The 18,819-nt window shown below is 55.1% G+C and overlaps 1 protein-coding gene across 2 annotated transcripts in view; it reads left to right on the forward strand.

Annotated features, from left to right (window-relative positions):
- IQSEC3 (IQ motif and Sec7 domain ArfGEF 3) overlaps positions 1 to 18,819 on the forward strand; it is an 86,395-nt gene that overhangs the window by 61,502 nt on the left and 6,074 nt on the right. For both annotated transcript variants that reach the window (XM_069581548.1, XM_069581549.1), the window contains 7 exons: positions 7,852 to 7,974; positions 8,494 to 8,660; positions 11,070 to 11,209; positions 12,558 to 12,683; positions 14,784 to 14,883; positions 14,982 to 15,143; positions 18,288 to 18,380. In XM_069581548.1, the coding sequence (XP_069437649.1) occupies positions 7,852 to 7,974; positions 8,494 to 8,660; positions 11,070 to 11,209; positions 12,558 to 12,683; positions 14,784 to 14,883; positions 14,982 to 15,143; positions 18,288 to 18,380 (911 nt within the window). The remainder of the gene's footprint in view (positions 1 to 7,851; positions 7,975 to 8,493; positions 8,661 to 11,069; positions 11,210 to 12,557; positions 12,684 to 14,783; positions 14,884 to 14,981; positions 15,144 to 18,287; positions 18,381 to 18,819) is intronic.

Raw genomic sequence — 18,819 nt, forward strand, 5'->3', positions numbered from 1 at the left:
ATGTCCCCCACCCCACGTGCTTTGTTCTGCAGCCATGCAGACCCTGGGCTCCGAGGCCCTGGCACACTCAGCCAGCACGTGGCAGCTCCTCCCCCAAGTCTGCATCACCCGGATGCCTGGTTTGTCCCCTGCAAGGTGCCCGGAGAGGACAAGAGGACGGAGAGGCAGGAAGAGGCAGGCACTGGCGGGGCAGCCAGGCACGGGGAGTTCTGGCATCTCCCTGCTGCTCAAGCCAGCATCCCCTGCCCCTTTCTTCCCCCCACAAGAGGAAACACATAAGCGACAGTCACCCAGTGCCGTTTTGGTTTTGTCCTGGCCGGGAAGGCTTCACTGGGATTCCGCACTGCTCCCTGCCCCCACCCATGACATTCAGCCTGTCGCATCCATTCCGTACAAAGCTGTTTGCTGAATAAAAGACATAAATCACCCCTCCCCTTGGAGACTGAGACAGCCCAAGCCACTGCACTCTCCAAGATACAGCCAGACAGGAAGGGGAGAGGCGGTGAGGGAGAGGGCCTGGGAAGAGGGCGGACAGGGTGAAAGGAGGGGCCCCACACCAGATAGAATCTGCCCCTGAAGCTGATCTGCATTTGAGCATCACAGAGGTGCTGATATTTGCCTCCAAAATCAGGCCCTCGGTGCTGTCAAAAGCTGACCTCTCTTTACATCCCTTTCTGTGCTAGTCCATGAAAGCCCCATTCCAAGAAGGGATGTGTCCAACCAGGCTTTACTGAATAATAATAGAAGGCATTCTGAGCTCAAAGGGCCATGTCCATTCCCGTGTTTACCTGGGAAGGTTTTGGATTTTGGCTCTCTCTTTTTTTTAAGGAGAAACCAGCCTCAAGTTTGTCATTTGTCAAATGGGGATAATAGAACCAGTCATATGAATTAAATTTTAAAATGGATATGAAGTGCTTAACTCGGTGCCTGATGCTTAGTAAATTCTTTTAAAATGTCAGCTATTTCTGTTACTGTATTTTCTATTTAAAACCACAGGACATAAAAAGAAGCCCAGGGCATTAGACCTCCTCTCTCCTCACTCCCCCATGGCCCCTCCCCTAACACAGGGAAACCTCTGACTCCTCAGGGCAGGTCTCAGTCCCACTGCTGGGGAAGGGAGGAGCCACCCCTAGCCTGGAGGAAGCCCCCCGCTGGTGTTGAGAAGGAAGGGCAGTGGGAGCCTGAGGGCAGTGGGGGTCGGAATTCTTGGGGGGCTGAAAGTGCTTCCCTCTCTGTTTTCACATGGCTGGGAAATTTGGCTCTGCTCTATTTCCTTCCTGAAGTGTTCGCTTCAGCAGGTTTGAAGGCCAGTGGATGGGGGGGCTGTTGCATGTGGGTTTTCAGCGGCCACCCTCCTGGCTCGTGTGATCGCCGCGCACGTGGATGGCATCTGTCCATTCCACGGAGATGCAGAGGAGGCGGTTTGGGGGTTGAGCGGTCCCGGGGGGCAGGGTGGGAGAGAAAGTTTCCCTGGGGGATTCCTTCTTGCACTGCGTCTGCCCCGTTCTCTGTTAGATACTGGAGTAGGACGTTTCAGTCAGATTTCATTATTTCATTTCCGTGGAAATGTGTTGACCAGCGTGTAACAGATTTGTTCTTCTTCGGGGACACTCAGAAATGAAGACAGATTGTCTGTCAAACTCAACAGGCTGGAAGGCGCTGGCCTCTCTTCGCTGGGAAGGGCCGACTCTAGAAGGTCCTGGGCGTTGTCTGCCTGTAGCTTCTGATGGGTTGTCTTGCTGCTTAGGAGATCCACAGGCAAGGGGAGAGCAGGCTGGCACCCATGCCCACCCTGGTGGGTCTGGAAGGGGATGGAGAGAGGCTGGGGCAGACATGGATAGGTGGCTTTGTGTGGCTCTGAAAACTTGATGCTGTTCCCACTCAGAGGGATGGAAGGAGAAGGTCTCTTCTAACAGGGGTGTCAGGGTTTTATGACCTTGAGCCCTCACCTCTCCAGTGCCCTTTTCTCCACCCTTGCCTATACACACACACACACACACACACACACACACATACACACACACGGATGAGAGAGTCTCCTTAACAGTTAACAGTCACTGGCATTTCAGAATCACTCACTCCTGTACATGGAGACCCTGGAACTCCAAGTTCAAGAGTGGAATGAACTCCAAGTCCAGAGTTGAGACTGCCTTTGGCTTGGTCACAGGTACATGGAGATTGGGCTTTTATAAAAAAAATGAATAAACCCAGCACCCACTCCTTTCCTGAGCCCTCCAGTCCTAGCTCCAGAGGGGTCTCTCTCAATCCTGTGTGATAACTCAGGGGTGGCTGACACTAGCTACTCAGTGCAAGGGGACTTCCTGGAGGGGCATCCTGGGTGTCACACCCGCCCGGGGGTTTCTCAGGAGGGCCATCTGTGAGAGAGTGGGCAGCTCACGTGTGTCAAATGTATATCGTGTGCCAGCAGGCATGGTTCCAAGAACCTTATGTGCAGAGCCACATTTTTTCTTCCCAGCAGCGCTGTGAGGCGAATGCTGGAGTCTGCACCCAGTCAAGGAATTGAGTACCAGAGAAGGTGGGTTGCTTGCCCACAGAGCTGAGCAGCCGCTGAGATCTGAAGCCGGGCAGAATGGTCCACAGCCTGAGCCCTTAGCTCTGCACCTTCCTGCCTTCTGCTCCATCCCAACAGGCGTCTGGTCCAGATGTCTCTACTGTGCATGTCAGACCCCAGTTTTGAATGGTGGTGCTGAGAAGCGCCTTGGACGGTCAGTTAGTCCAGCCCCCTCATTTTCCCCAGGCAGGGACTGAGGCCTGAGAGAAGAAACGTCTAGTGCCCTGGCCAAAATCAGGTGCTCTTCCCATGTATGTGCTAAGTCACTCAGTCTGTTCAACTCTATGTGACCCCGTGGACTGTAGCCTGCCAGATCCTCCGTCCGTGGTGTTCTCTAGGCAAGAACGCTGGAGTGGGTTGCCATGCTCTCCTCCAGGGGATCTTCCCAACCCAGGGCTCAAACCCACATCTCTTGTGTCTCCTGCATTGGCAGGTGGGTTCTTTACCACTAGCGCCCCCCGAGAAGCCCCTCCCATCCCTGATGCACCTTTATTTGCTGGCCCTGGCCCTCTCATCTAGGAAGAAAGCAGAGCTGAGGAACTGGTCCACAAACCTCCATCGGTCTGAGCTGACTCGGTTTCCTCTGTCTGACGGACTATGTTGTAAACAGTTGATGGACTGTTGTAAACTGGTGATGGACTTTCGGGCAGAGTTAATTGGTGATGATGGCAAGGGTGTTTATAGCTCTGCTAGCAGAAACTCCAGATCTGCTTAACCACCAGGCACATCAGCTCTGATTTGGTCCCTAACGAGAACTCTCATTTCCTTTTTAAAAATGTATTTGTGTATATATACATATACCGTCTGAGTCACCAGATATATATATATATAGGTTTCCCTGGTGGCTCAGATGGTAAAGAAACTGCCTGCTATGTGGGAGACCTGGGTTCGACCCCTGGGTTGGGAAGATCCCCTGGAGGAGGATGTGGCAACCCACTCCAGTATTCTCGCCTGGGAAATCCCATGGGCAGAGGAGACTGGCAGGCTACAGTCCACAGGGGCACAAAGAGTAGGACACGACTGAGCAACTAAACACATACACACACGTGTATGCTTTTATTGAAGTACAGTTGATTTACAAGGTTGTGCCAATCTTTGCTGTACAGCAAGATGACTCAGTTATATAGACATTCCTTTATATATCCTTTTCCATTATGGTTTGTCACGGGATATTGAGTATAATTCCCTGTGCTATACAGTAGGACCTTGTTGGTTATCCATTCTAAATGTAATAGTTGTGACTACCAACCCTAAACTCCCAGTCTATCCCTCCCTCCCCCACCCCTTGGCAACTGCAAGTCGGGAACTCTTTGTTTTTTATACTCTGTTATAAACTGAGAGCTTTACATACATCTCTTCTAAAACCCATAACCCCACCTGCCCACTGGTAGGTTGCAGGGATTACCTGTAACTAGGTGTTACAGGGTTAGCTCCATTCTAGAGATGAGAAAAGTGAGGCCCAGTGAGGCTACGTGACTAGAACCTAATAGTCATATGGTGGAAGTGAAGTGAAGTGAAATTTGCTCAGTAGTATCCAACTCTTTGTGACCCCTTGGAATATAGCCCACCAGGCTCCTCTATCCATGGGGATTCTCCAGGCAAGAATACTGGACTGGGTTACTGTTGCCATGCCCTCCTCCAGGGGATCTTCCCGACTAAGGGACTGAACCCAGGTCTTCCGCATTGCAGGCAGATTCTTTACCAGCTGAGCCACAAGGGAAGCCCAAGAAGACCGAAGTGGGTAGCGTATCCCTTCTCCAGGGGATCTTCCCGACTGAGGAATTGAACTGGGGTCTCCAGCATTGTAGATGGATTCTTTACCAACTGAGCTACCAGGGAAGCCTAAGATTCAAACCCAAGGGTGCCTGACATCAAGGGCCTGATCTCTTCCCGACCCACCCCTGTCATCAGCACAGAGCATGAGTCTCAAACAGCAGCAGCCCCTGAGAACTTGTTAGCAATGTCAGTTCTCATACTCTAGCCCAGAGCCCCGGAATCAGAAACCCTGGGGTGGTGCCCAGCCTCCTGCTTGCTGATCAGCCTGCCAGGTGGTTCTGGTGAGCCCTCCAGTTTGAGAACCACCGGGTGGGGCTGCCAGCCCAGCAAAAGGAAAGTGGCCTCAGCCTCCTCACCGACTCCCGATTTGTGGGGCAGGTTCAAGGTGCGTCCGCAGCCATCCCCTCTGAGGCCCTCAAACAGGATTTTCATTCTTGCTGTGTCGTCACCAGGGACCCTGGCAGGCCCTCCTGTGTCAGCCTCCTCCAGCTTTGTTTTGTTGGCCACGTCACCCTTTTGCGGAAGGCCCTGACCTTTGGTTAGGCATGTTATCAGTTCCGACTAACGAAAATAACTCTGTGGCGGATGGGGATATTTTTAATTGAATTGTATGAGACAAGAACTGCAGAAATAACACCCGGGTTCCTCCAGCTCGTGGTGGTGGGTGGTTTCGTTTTCCATCCTAATCTTGAAACTGGCCCGGCTCTGCCTGGAGCAGAGTCCCATGTGGGCAGCACACACCTCTCCCAGCCTCAGCCCAGCCTCAGCTTCCAGGGCTTCACAGTCTCTTCTGACCAATTAAACATCCCTGCTGCCATCATCACCTATTCTCAGCTCTCATCCAGTGCCTTTGTCTGCCAGACACTGTCTTGCTGTCGTTAAAAAAAAAAAAATAGTGGAGATGACAACATTTCATTTTGATCACAGTTGTGTACGACGCTTCGTTTTCCTGCAACGCAGACTGACGCCATGCATGGATCAGTGCTAACGAGTAATTTTATGCAAGGTTGTACCTGTTTATACAGATGCAGGGAGCGTCTGTGTTTATGCTTCCCCAGCCCCTGCAAGGGGCTTGCCACATCTCTGCAGAAACTCACAGGAAGGAGGGCACCTCCCCCGCTTTCCCCGACCCAAGTGCAAGCACCACCAGGATTACCCCCTGTTAGCAGCACCTTGCCAGGCAGGTCCAGACATCTCCCTGGGAGCAGCCTCATCAGGGCCAGCTGGCCAGGTTCTCATCACTCCCTGGCCTGCAAAGGCAGCCGAACAATGGGAAGTGTGTGCATTCCACACTGCTTCACTGCCCACGGTCTGGAATCCACCAGCCCTTCCCTTGGCAGCCGTGTCCAGAGGTCAGGTCCAGTTGATCTGGGCCACCAGGTCAAGACCCCAGCCACAGGGCTCCTTCTCCAGCTGACCTCTCCTCCAGCTCATGGCCCCAGTCGTTCTCCAGGTTCATCCTGTCACTCACTCATTCATCCACCCCAGGAATGTTTATTGAGTTCAGATATCCGCTAGGAATGCAGAAATCGACTCTGGAGATCTGGGAGCGTGTGGCCTGGTGGGAGACACAGCAGAGGGACCACGGAGGTCGAGGAAGACTCTCCAAGAGATGGACCTCTAGACGCAGACCTGGAGGTCGGGGGTGGGCTGCAGGACGAAGGAGCAGCCTGGGTGAATGAACACGCAATGATTGGAGAGCGAGGCTGCAGGACAGAGCCAGGATACCGCAGGGGCGGGGCGACTGGGAGTCACCAGGGCTGTGCTTTGCCGGGAAACTCGGGTTTCACACAGGGGGTGTGGGAAGCCTTGGAAAAATTATAAGCAGAGGCGTGAGTGACAGGGCCGTGGATGTCCTAGAAGTGTTCTTCCAGAAGATGGTTTGGAGGCATGGAGGCTGGTCCAGAGGCTACTGAAGTCACAGTTGTGGTGAGATGCTGAGGCCCTGAACCTCAGCAGAGGCCGTGGGGAGGGGAGAGGTGGGCGGAGCCCTGAGGCAGGGAGAGGCAGCTGACCAGAGTGGGCGGGAACAGAGGCTGCCGATCTCAGGAAGAGCCTCCTGGGCTACTGAGAATTCAGGATGCGTGGTCTTTGCTTCAGACCCACTGGAGTACTTTGTCCAGGTTATACTAAATAAACACGTTTATACTTTCAGCTTTGAGAAGAGAGAGATGCCGGGTGTGGGGACATTTTATCTGAAGAATTCCTCAAACCAGACATTATCAAATATTTACTCAGGCCAACTTAAAATATTAAATACTTGGTAAAACATAGAAGATGTACACCCTGACTTTCCTGCAAGAGTTGCTAACACAGCCTGTGGCCTGGTGAAGGCTGCCCAGGGACTGACTCCCGCCCTCAGCAGCCTCCTCTGTGTGTAGGGCATCGTTATTTAACATGGCCTCTTATGAACCCTGTAGATCAACCAAATGAATCCTTGTCCCCCCTCCCCCAGTTATTCCTTTAGGATGTCTCTCAGATTCTGAGCTGGCCTGGTCCGTTCAGGTCCATTCGCTTTGTTCCGATTTAGCCCCATCTCTCGCCTGGCCCTCTGCAGGTGCATCCTGACAGCCCCTGCTTCTCTATTGCTCCTGCCCTTCCCTGTACATTCATTCTCCCCCAACACCAGAGAAACCATCATCAAACAAACTGGATTTGTCAATCCTCTGATAGTACCCTTCTATTTCTTTCCCCTGTGTTCAGGAAACCCCCTCCTCTCTCTGCATCCTGTGGGAACTAAGACAGGGCAACATGGGGCGGGTGTGGGGTGACCAGGACGGAGGAAAGCGGAGTGGCACGTGTGTGCGGGAAAGAACACGTCAGCTCCACGCGGGAGCCTCTGCGGCCCTCGGGGGCGTCAGGCCTGCTGCTTAGTTGGGCCCAGATTCCTGCCCTGATGCTCATGATCCTAAGGACAGGGTGCCCCAGGAGGGCAAGGCCAGATGCGCTGGGGGCCAGGAGGTTAAGCTGACTTGTCACTTGTTTGGGGGTGGGCAGTCTGCTCGGCTACAAATGCTCAGACACTGGAGGGGTGGTGTAAGAGGAGACGGAAAGCAGGGAGAAAGCCAGGCCCCTGACAGGCCTTGGAGAGGACAGGAGAGGAAACTGTTCACCTTTTAAACCTCTGACTTCTGGATGCTCAGGGGCTGAGACAAGAGGCCCTGGGATTTGGAGGCGGGAGGTCTGGACTCAGCATCCTCTTAGCCGGAGGCCTTGGATTGCTGGCCGCCACCCTGGGCCCCAGGTTCTGGCAGTGGGAGGAGGACCCTCGGCCAGCACCTTTCAGGGCTGTCTGGGAGGGGAGGCAGGGGTGAGGAGGTCCTCCTGGGTGAGACCCTGGCATGGGTAAGTCCCTCTGGTTGGTTTCAGACCCCCAAATCTCACCTTTCCTTCAGGGAGGGGTTGTCTAGCCAGCAGGGGGGCTTTGTCCCCCTCCCCAGCTCTGGCTGGTGGAGGGAGGTGTGCCCCACCGCTCTCATAGCCCTCTCCCCTCCTGGCCTCAGCTGCGTGGTAGACGAGATGGACTTCTCTGCCATGGAGCTGGACGAGGCCTTGCGAAAGTTCCAGGCCCATATCCGCGTGCAGGGCGAGGCCCAGAAGGTGGAGCGGCTCATAGAGGCCTTCAGGTGGGTCCTCCCCAGCCCTCACATACGCTGGGCGTTGGGGAAGTACAGGGCTGCCAGCCGGGGGCAGGAGTCCCCCACACACCCAGGGAATGGAGGAAGCAGCCTGGGCTCTGAGCTGAGGACCGGAGTCCCTAGAGGGCTGTTTGGGGTTTGGGTTGGGGAGGGTGGGAGGGTGGCAGAAGGGGAGGAAAGAAGCAGGCAGACCTCTGGGGTTCTCTGAGCTGGACCAGCATCTGGCCTCCAGGTGGCCTGGTGACACTTCGTGTGACCCCATCAACCAGCGGGTTTTTACTGAGCATCAGTCTGAGGCTGGTACTGGTCCGGGGTTTGGTGCCTGGGGTCTTTGGGTGTGTGACACCTGCCCCATCCCCTCAGTGGGAATGGGGGCCAAAGTGTGGGGATGGGGAGCTGCCTAGGCCTAAGCACACACTCAGAAAATCGGACATGCTCCCGAGCGCCCCCCTCTCCGGAATGTGGGGAAGGCAGGGCCCTCACGCCCCTCGCGTGCCCCCACCGCAGCCAGCGTTACTGCATGTGCAACCCCGAGGTGGTGCAGCAGTTCCACAACCCGGACACCATCTTCATCCTGGCCTTTGCCATCATCCTGCTCAACACCGACATGTACAGCCCCAACATCAAGCCGGACCGCAAGATGATGCTGGAGGACTTCATCCGGAACCTGCGAGGTAGGGGGGCAGTGGGGCGGGAGCGCTGCTCAGAGTCGTTCCGGGAGTCTCAGACCCCCACGGAAGGCTGTCACCCCGGTGGTCAAGGGCACTGGAACTGCTGTCTGGGCCCAGGAGGTTGCTAGCATGCCGGGCATCGGGGGAGTCCTTCCTGCTCTGAGTTTCATTATTGTGTGCCTTCTTTGGCTCTTTCTTCACCCATTATGCTGGGAACTAGTTTCTTCCTTTTATTAATAGTCCAGAAACACATGCCTCCGAAATATTGCATCTAAGCATTTCCCCTGTCCTCTTTGTCTGGACTCTGTTCCTGGAACTCCTGTTTTCAGATGTTAGACCTCCCCGTCTGAGCCTCTGACGACAACTTGCTGCCTGCCATCCTTGTCTTCTTGTTTGACTTTCTTGAAGATGGCCCTCAGCTTTCTCTTTCAGATCTCCTGCTTAACTTCTCATTCCTGCTGGCATCGTTTTCATTCTCAAGAACTCTTTTCTGCTAAGTGTTGCTCTTCAGAGCATTTTGTTCCTGTTTTGTAGAAGCAATATCTTATGTCTTCACGTGTTTGTTTGTTTCGGGTTCTCCTTGCTTTCTTCTAAGTTCCTTTTTCAGTTTTTCCCGTACTTTTCCTCTCTCGTGTTGGAGACTTTCCATACACAGTTGATGAAACTTGGTTGTCCATCCGCATTTCGCAGTGAGCCACTAAAAGGCTGATTAAAACTCCAAGTGTGCATGGGGTTGCCAACTGGTGGGCCTTCTCATGTCGACATTTCATTAAGCTGTTTCACGGGGAGAAGTGACGGCAATGTCTTTAGATATTTTCCCCTGTGCTGCTCAATCCCTCAGAAGAGAAATGTCCAATCTGTGGCCCAGAGGGGGTGAGTCTCTCTGCCAACACTGAGAGCTTTGTGGGAAGTGGGCTCACGGGGGTCTCCTAATACACAGACACCAGCTCCATCCCCCAGTTTTCAGCACAGACTCTCACTCTTGGTTGTGCTTAGTGTCAGTCGCTCAGTCGTGTCCGACTCTTCGCAGTCCCATGGACTGTAGCCCCCACGGCTCTGCTGTCCGTAGGATTTCCCAGGTAAGAATACTGGAGTGGCTTGCCATTTCCTTCTCCAACTGGTTGTGCTTGGGGTCCACCAGCCCAGAGCTCCTGGTTCATCCCTTCCAAAGAGTGAAGGCTTGGAGTGGAGGAAGGGGTGGGGATGTCTAACGGCCTTTTATTCTAATTTTCAACTGATCTTCCTATTTCGAGCCCTCCTTCACCTCCAGGGCTCTGCCAGCTCCAGAGCCCTTGGAGGTTCTGAGCCTTCTCATCCCTCTGCTGGTTTCCGTTTCCACTTTCCCAGGTTTGCGGATCCATGTGCTCATTCACCCACTTTCAGGTCCCCTGGTGCCCCTGCCTCTTCCTCCGTCTCTGCCGATTCCTTTTTCCGGGGCGTTCGGAAGGAGCAGAGGTGTGCAACCTGCCATCTCTACCTGGGAGCCCCGTGTGCTCTGTCCCTGCCCTGCTCCTCTTGGCCGCAGCCTGGTTTCTTTCAGGGGCCCTGGGGAGTGCTTCTTGGTTCATCAGCCCCACTCAGAACCAAGCTCAGATGTGGAAGACACAGGGTCAATCCAGAGAGTCGCTCATAGACGGTGTAATGTCCTCTCGACACTTAAGAAAACTGCTTGGAGAGCACTTGCCCAAGATGTTTCATTTTTCATTTTTCCCCCTTGAAAAGAGGAGTGTATAATCGTTAAAAGAAGATTTAGAAAAAGTAGAAAGAAGATTTTGTTTATTGCTTCTGTTTCTACCTCCTGGGGAAAGTTGTTTTCATGTTGGTGTGCTTCCTGCTGGTGCTTTTTGTCACCAGAGTCTGATCATTACCATGAAGTGGGAGATGGGTGGTGGTCTTGTTACCACATCACTGCGGGGCTGCCCTGCTCTCCTTCACTTAATGTCCACCCCTCCCTGTGCTCCCAGCAAGGAGGGGATCTTCTCACCTTCTGACAACTAATCCCTGAGCTCCCTGTGGAGGGGAGGGGAGGGCCTGAAAGAGACAAGACAGCAGACGGGCAGTGCCCTCATGGCGGGGCCGGAGCGGGAGATGCTAGGAGGAGCAAAGGCAGGAGCCTGGAGGCTGTGATCCGAGATAAGGAGGAGGCCTGGGAGGCAGGAGCCAAGACTGGCTGTGGGGCACCTGGAGGTGGGGCTGGGACACGTGCTGAGCCCTCGTACAGCGGGCGCTCTGGCCAGGGAGTCCATCGCTGATTTAGCAGGGATGTGGAGCCAACCACTGAAGGCTTTGGAGCAGGGACAGGGCCCAATCAAGGCCACCCTTGGGGAGCATCACTCAGGTAGAGGGCTTCCCCTCTCTGGCTCCAGCCCCTGACCCCCCTGACCCCATCCCTTCTCCACTCCTCATCCCTAGGTGTGGATGATGGTGCCGACATCCCCAGGGAGCTGGTGGTCGGCATCTACGAGAGGATTCAGCAGAAGGAGCTCAAGTCCAATGAGGACCACGTCACGTACGTCACCAAAGTGGAGAAGTCCATCGTGGGCATGAAGACTGTAAGTGCCCACTGTAGGGTCACAGTGCTCAGCTGGCAGGGGGCTGGAGGGGTGGAAGTGGAAGGGGTGAGGGATCATTTGCCCCCAACCTCAGGCCACAGAGCCCATGTCTCCAGCTCCTTCCCTTTCTTCCTTTCTTTCTTGCACCCTCTTCCTTCCACCTGCCTATCTCCTCATCGCTTAACCAGCTCCTGCAGTGGGAGGGGTGGAAGTGAGGTGCTGGGAAAGACTGTCCAGGCTCTTGGGTTGAAGCCTCTGGAAGGCCAGATAAGGAGGTTGGGGTGGAACAGACCCTGGGCATCCTAGATGATCTACTGAAGAGAAGGAAGGACATGGGCTAAAGCAGACTCTCGATGTGCGGTCTCAAACCCTTGGGGTGCCCCGGAGCTGTGGCCCTGGGTCACAGTTTGCTCCAAGATTGCAGTGGTTTTTAAGGGCAGTCCTCTCGAGGTGTCCACAGAAGCTCCGTATACCACAGACGTAAAGGTCTGGCCTCCATCTCTAACCCTGATCTCTCTGGTTCCTCCTCCCCAGTGGCTTGCTCAGGGGGCAGTTTGGGGACCTTTCTGGAGGCTCTGTGCTGGGCCCCTCCACCCACTCATGCAAGGTCAGCCTTTCCTGGGTAGAACCCTTCATGCTGAAGTCGCAGCCTCTGTCAGGCTTGCGGATGCCCCCCAGGAGCTGGTTCACACACTAGAGCAGGTTCCAAGTGTCCCTGGGACCCCCTCCCCGCCTTGCACACTTGTGTCTGGGTGTGCAGTAGAGAGAAGCACAGCCCAGAATATGGGGGTGCCCTCGAGGAGGCCTCGGAGGGAGAGGGGTGCACAGTGATGGGACTTGAATGATCCAGAGGCTCTTCTTCTTTTAATGTTTCTTTATTTTTGGCCGTGCTGGGTCTTTGGTGCTGCGGGGGCCTTTCTCTAGTTGTGGGAGCAGGGCTGCTCTTTGTCGTGGAGCCTGGATTCTAGGGTGTGTGGGCTTTGGTAGGTTCAGTGCATGAGCTTAATTGCTCTGCAACCTGTGGGATCTTCCCAGACCAGGGATCAAACCTGTGTCCCCTGAGTTGGCAGGTGGATTCTTTACCACTGACCCACCAAGGAAGCCCGGAGACTCTATTCAATGTCCTTTCTCTGCCTTTTATCCTCTTACTTCCTCCCAGCATCATGAACCCCTCTTGCCCAGCCCTGATCCCCAAGGAGCACGAGGAAGGGGCGAGAGCCCTGGGGGAGGAGAGGGGAGGTTCAGGGTCAAACCGGGCCTGCATCTGCTCCTCTGGAAGCTGGTGCTGGGGGGTGATGGCCACGACCATGGGCCGCCCCCCCGCTGAGCACTGTGTGCCCCCGCCCAGGTTCTCTCTGTGCCGCACCGCCGCCTGGTCTGCTGCAGCCGACTCTTCGAGGTGACGGATGTGAACAAGCTGCAGAAGCAGGCCGCACACCAGAGGGAGGTGTTCCTCTTCAACGACCTGCTGGTGGTGAGCCAGGAGCTGAGCAGGGAGGGGCTCAGGGACCCCCCCCCCCCCACCGCCGCCACAGGGTGCTGCACACCCAGTGGCCGATTTCCACAGCCTGGGGCGCGAGGTGGCCAGGGCAGACAGGATCATTCCTGCTCTGTAGATTATGAAGCCAAGGCACAGAGAGCTTATCTGCTCGGGGTTCCCGGTCCTGGTGGGAATGGAGTAGGTCCCAGAGCGTCTGCCTCCCCGTCATGATGAGAAACCTGGGACTGCAGGGTACAGGGCTGCACGTCCGTCTGTCCCACAGCCTGGGAGGTGCAGGGGGTCTGAGAGCGGCCGGCACTGTCCCCGGGTCCAGGGGAATGCTGGCATGTGTGTGTGCGCGCGCCCGCACGTGCGTGTGCATGTCTATACATCTATGGGGCATTCAACCTTCGCTCTTTGAACACAGAGCATGTGTGCCAAGTCTCTTCAGTTATGTCTGACTCTCTGCGACCCCGTGGACTGTAGCCCAGCAGGCTTCTCTGACCATGGGATCCTCCAGGCAAGAATACTGGAGTGGGTTTCCATGCCCTCCTTCAGGGGTCTTCCTGATCCAGGGATCGAACCTGAGTCTCTTATGTCTCCTGTGTTGGTAGGTGGGTTCTTTACCACTAGCGCTACCTGGGAGGCCCTTTGAACACAGGCATCCATACAATGACTAGTGAGTGTCAGTTGTGTCCCAGGCATTGTTCTAAGTGCTAGAAAGCAGGGGTCTACAGGATCTGATCTGTCTCCTCTCCATCCCCCGCCACCCTCTCCATCCATGACTTATCCCGGCACTGCCTCTAACCTTGTCCCACATCTGATGATCACACCCGAGGTCCACCTCCAAAGAGCAGCGGAGTCAACCCACCCACCCATGGGACTCATCTCGCTCCACGCCTCACCTCCATCCCCACCCCCTGACCCACCAGCTGTCTCCCAAGGCCGGGTTCCTTCTGTCTCAGACCCTGACTTTGCTGCTCATCGTCTGCTTGAAAAGCTCCCAGACCTTGCATGACCCCCCACTCCCCTCATTCAGTGCAGAGGTCCCCCACCTCAAAGGTGGCCTGCCCACTCACTGTCCAGTCCTTACACTACTTCATCCTCCAAACACATACCGGGGACTTCCCTGGCGGTCCAGTGGTTGAGACGCTGCCCCGTTAAGAAAAAAAGTACCAGTTTCTGCCGTCACCTGTGTATGCGTTTCTTCACTGCCTTTCGGCTTGTTACGCGTTAATGGGCTGACCCGTTGATTGACTTGTGGATCCCGAGGGTCCTCCTCCCGCAACCCCGGCATCCTGAGGCCAAGATGTTTCTTCTTTCATTTTGTTTTTGTTAGAAATGGTGGTCGGGAAGGGGTCTCTAAGGAGGCCGTATTTGAGTCAAGCTCTAAGTGAGGAGGGGCTTCCCAGGTGGCGCTAGTGGTAAAGAACCCGCCTGCCAACACAGGAGACTTAAGAGAGCCGGGTGCCATCCCTGGGATGGGAAGATTCCCCTGGGTAAGGGCATGGCATGGTAAGGACTCTTGCCTGGAGACGTCCATGGACAGAGGAGCCTGGCAGGCCTCAGTCCGTGGGTTCGCAAAGAGTCAGACACAACTGAAAGAGCTTAGCACAGCACTAAGTGAGGAGAGTAGCCGACTGCGCTGGAAGCTGCAAGGAAATGGTGCAGAGACCCACAGTGGGACCCACCCGCCCTGTTCAAGCCACAGAAAGGACGGCTTGGCCTGAGCAGAGCAGGGAGCAGACGAGGTGGGGGTTACACACCAGGCCGGGAGTCCGGGCTGGCTGTTAGATGCCGTGGGAAGGGTTGCTAGACGGTTTCATGCAGTATATCGTGCATATACGTATGTGTGCATGCATCTGTGTATACGTGTGTGTCAATGTGTCCTGAGTGTGTAAGTCTGTGTCGCGTGTGTATGTGTGTGTGAATGTATCCTAAGTGTATAATTCTGCCTGGGCGTGCTTGTCCTTTTCTGTGTGTTCACTTGTGTTCACCAGGGCCCCTGGGTGTCTGCCCATCCAGGTGTGTGAGGCATGTTTATCACACGAGTGCACACCCGTCAGTGCACGTCTCTCTCCCTCTCTTGGACAGATTCTCAAACTCTGCCCCAAGAAGAAGAGCTCCTCCACGTACACCTTCTGCAGGTCCGTGGGCCTGCTGGGCATGCAGTTCCACCTCTTTGAGAACGAGTGTAAGTCTGTCGCCTGTGGCTGTGGCCGGGGCTGGGGGAGGGCCCAGGCCTCCGCTGCGGCTGCTCAAGGCCCGTGGCGGCTGGGGTCTGGCTTCCAGATTACTCTCATGGCATCACCCTGGTGACCCCGCTCTCGGGCTCCGAGAAGAAGCAGGTGCTGCATTTCTGCGCCCTGGGCTTGGACGAGATGCAGAAGTTTGTGGAAGACCTGAAGGAGTCCATCGCCGAGGTGACAGAGCTGGAGCAGATCCGGATAGAGTGTAAGGACACGTCACCCCAGGCTCCGGGGTGGCCTGGCTCCGGGAGCAGGGTCGCTCGTAGACAGACACCCCTCTGTGGAGTGAGTGTGGGTGAGCAAGGCCCCTCTGCCTTCCCGAGCCCTCCCCGCCCCCTGCCCCGCTGCGCCATCACGGCTGATGGAGGCTTCACAGTTAAACCGAGGTACGCAAGGGTGTGTGCACATGTAGCCAGGCTGTGGGGCTCCCTGTGGGCCCCTCGGCCACAGAACTTCACTGGGTTTGAGCCGGACCAGGGAGCGAGCTGGCCTTAAAGACAGGCATGCGCACCAAGGCGTCCCAGGCAGATTCTGACCCAGTCTCCCTGGACAGCCTCCTCCCTCATCCAGTTCAGATTCCCACATCACAGCTGGTTGTTTCTCATCTTCATGCCTTTTAACCTGTAAGGGTCCTCACACTTAATTTTGTCATAACGTCGTCTTCCTGAAGAGTCCCGGCTGGCTTTCTGGCCGTCCGTCGCCTTGGAGCCATCTTTCTGTCCTCCAAGGAGTGCCTATTCTCAGTTGCTCTCACTGCTGTCGCTCAGGCCTTGTAGACAATCTCAGAGCCGCTTCATCCATCTGGGTGGTTTACCGGTGGCTTATGGGTTCAACACAAGAGCAGTGCCAACTTGCGGTCTCTGCCCATATGCACGCTTTCCTGTCAAGAAGCATTGCGGCAGCGTCAGAGAGCCTTTGAAGGAAAATTAAATAAGAATGGATTCAGAAACTCCAACAGAAAATAAAAAGAGACTCCAGGTCTGCCTTGCATGGCCACTTAGTTGAAAAGTAGTTCTAAATTGGTCTAAACCCCTTAGGCAGGAGGAAAGGCAGTGGGAGCTTTGAGCAGGGTGCCAGTGCGCCAGGCGATGATGTCTCACGAGCATCCTTGGAGCACCTACTGTGTGCCTGGCAGCTTGTTTAGGTGTGCCCAGAGGGAGGCTGCAAGGACTCACGGCTTTACGGAAAACGAGACAGAGCAGTTAAGGGATGTGTCTAAAGTGCATATTAGAAGCAGACGACCCGACAGTTGCACTGGAGTCTGATTCTGAGGTTCACGTAATTTCCTGTCTGAAAATGAGAGGCTAGTTTCTGTCTCTAATTTCCTAAGACAGCAATGAAATCAGGTTAAAACAAAAAACTCTCCCAACCAGCGCGTATAACTTAACTCATTAATGCCTGGTGCAGGGAGGGTGTAAATCCCCTTTCTGCTGTAGGTGAGCAGTGTGACTTAAGGGGCATAACAGACTCTTTCCAATGCCATCTTAGCTGTTGGTCTAGAACATTCTCAAGGACACACCCTCACCTTGTCAGAATGTCAGAATGTCCCAGATGCAGCTGGAGAGCCCAGCACCCAAGGCAGGCACCAGCCTGGCTGCGCATGGCCACTTTCCCCATCAGCCTGGGAGGAGTGTATCTGCCCCTCTGAGAACAAAGGGGTCAATAGCGCCAGGATCTGGGTGCTAAGGGTGAATATCCTCTCCTGCTGTCCAGAGGTTGAGGGAAGCGGGGGAGGGCTCACATCTGCTCCTGCTCTTCTGACAGAGAGTAAGGGAAGAAAGCTGAGCAAAGAGGAGGGGTTGCTCAGGAAGGCCGGGAGGAAAGAAAAAAGAAAAAGGAAAACAACCGCCAGCGTTCCTGTTTATCGAGCCCTTACTGCATGCCTGGCCCCGGGCTGAATGCTGCGCCTGTTGAATGATTTAATTCTTGCCACATCTTTCCAGTAGCTGAGTAGTATAATCTTCATTTTGCAAATAAGGAAACTGGTCAACAGAACTTAAGGAAGTGGTCCCAAATTCACGCGGTCCATGACAAAACAAGACTGGCACCCAGGTTTCTTGGGCTCCTTGCTGATTTCTCCAAAGCCAAGGCGGCCCCTCTGGGGAGAGAGGAGCAACTCTCGGTTCAGTAAAATTATTGAGTATTGATTGATGGTGTGGTTCAGGCACAAATGGTCCTGGTTTGGGGTTTGCAAGCCGGTGTCCCCAAATTACAGACGACTAGTTGCTAGAATGCGTGCATGTTCAGTTGTGTCTGACTCTTTGCGACTCCCTGGACTGTAGGCTGCAAGGCTCCTCTGTCCATGGGATTCTTCAGGCAAGAATACTGGAGTAGGTTGCCATTCCCTTCTCCGGGAGAAGTCCCAACCCTGGGATTGAACCCATGTCTCCTTCTTTGGCAGATGGATTCTTTACCACTGGCACCACCTGGGAAGCCCCCTAGAGAGGCAGAAAATGGAACCCAAGAGAGTAGCTTTAACACAGGGAACTTTAGTGATGTCTCCTGGGAAAGAGGAACTGAGGAGGGATGTAATAACAGCTGTCGAATCCCCAAGGAGGGTAGCTGGCCTTTCTCCAGCACCACTGAGGACAGACAGGAAGGAATCAGTTTTTAGTCTAGAGAGAGGAATTAAAGCTGAGTAGCAGGCAGACCAACTCAATGGACCTGAGTCTGAGCAAACTCCGGGAGATGGTAAAGGACAGGGAAGCCTGGTGTGCTGCAGTCCATGGGGTGGCAAAGAGTCGGACACCACTGAGCGACTGAACAGCAAAGGGGCAAAGCAGACAGACATCCCCCGGAGCCTCGGCGGCTGGGTACTCCCTTCTCGGGGGAGCTCAGCCGGCGTTCACGGTGGGCAGACAGGGTGGCTCCAGTGGTGGTAAGGCACTAGCTACACCATATGAGCCTTCCACGTCGTCCTAGGAGCTGATGTGTGTTAAGCTCCTGACAAGCCTGAGTACCTTGATGTCTTTTCTCTTGCAACCCTCTTAATGATCCTATGAAGCAGACGCTGTTGTCCCCGTAAGAGAGGCACAGAGAGGTTAAGTAATCCGCCTGAAGCCACGCAGTCGGGCAGCATCGGAGCCAAGATGCAGACCCGGGTGGTCACCCCCTGTTGTCCACCTCATCCCCCTCCTCTCGGGCTGTCAGAGCAGGGGCTGGCATCCCCGCCTCTGGAGGGGGAACTGAGGCTCCAGCGGGCACTGAACCTGCCATGAAGTGGGGATGTGGGTGCTGTGTGTTCAGGAGCCCCTTCCCCACTCCCCCCCACCCTCCCCCCATCGCTTCTCACCCCTCTGTGTGCTGGAGTCCAGGTTTCTCTCTGTTCACGGGCTTTTCCATTTCCCAGGGGAGCTGGAGAAGCAGCAAGGAACAAAGACTCTCTCCTTCAAGGCCGGGGGAGCCCAGGGAGACCCGCAGTCCAAGCAAGGGTCGCCCACAGGTGAGTTCCAGACCTGGGGCCCCGCCTGCGTGGAGGCCCCACCCACACCCCAGCCTTGGGGTCCTGGGGGATTCAGGTGAGGAAGGTGCTGCTCTACATGGCCCAACCTCCTGGGGCCTCAGCAGTGGGAGTGGGTGGAAGGTGAGAGAGAAATGTTCCTACTGACAAAGGCCACTGTCCTTCTGGAGGTGTCGGGCCCCTGGGCCCTCGCTCTCTGCAGACTACTGGTGCACGGGGTGGGGGCGTCTGCGGTCGGGAGCAGGTAAGAAAGGTGGCCAGGAGAGTGTGGAAATCTTGGTCTGCCTCCTCCAGACCTTTGCCTAAGGGGCCACCAGCACTCTCTCATCCCAGGCCTGAGTCAGCCTGAAACCCACATGAACCCTCAAACCCAGTGTCTCAAATGGTTTCTCCAGGTTGAATTATTCACTCCGGATGAATT

The sequence above is a fragment of the Ovis canadensis genome, chromosome 3 (assembly GCF_042477335.2).
Source record: "Ovis canadensis isolate MfBH-ARS-UI-01 breed Bighorn chromosome 3, ARS-UI_OviCan_v2, whole genome shotgun sequence".
Lineage (NCBI taxonomy): Eukaryota > Metazoa > Chordata > Mammalia > Artiodactyla > Bovidae > Ovis > Ovis canadensis.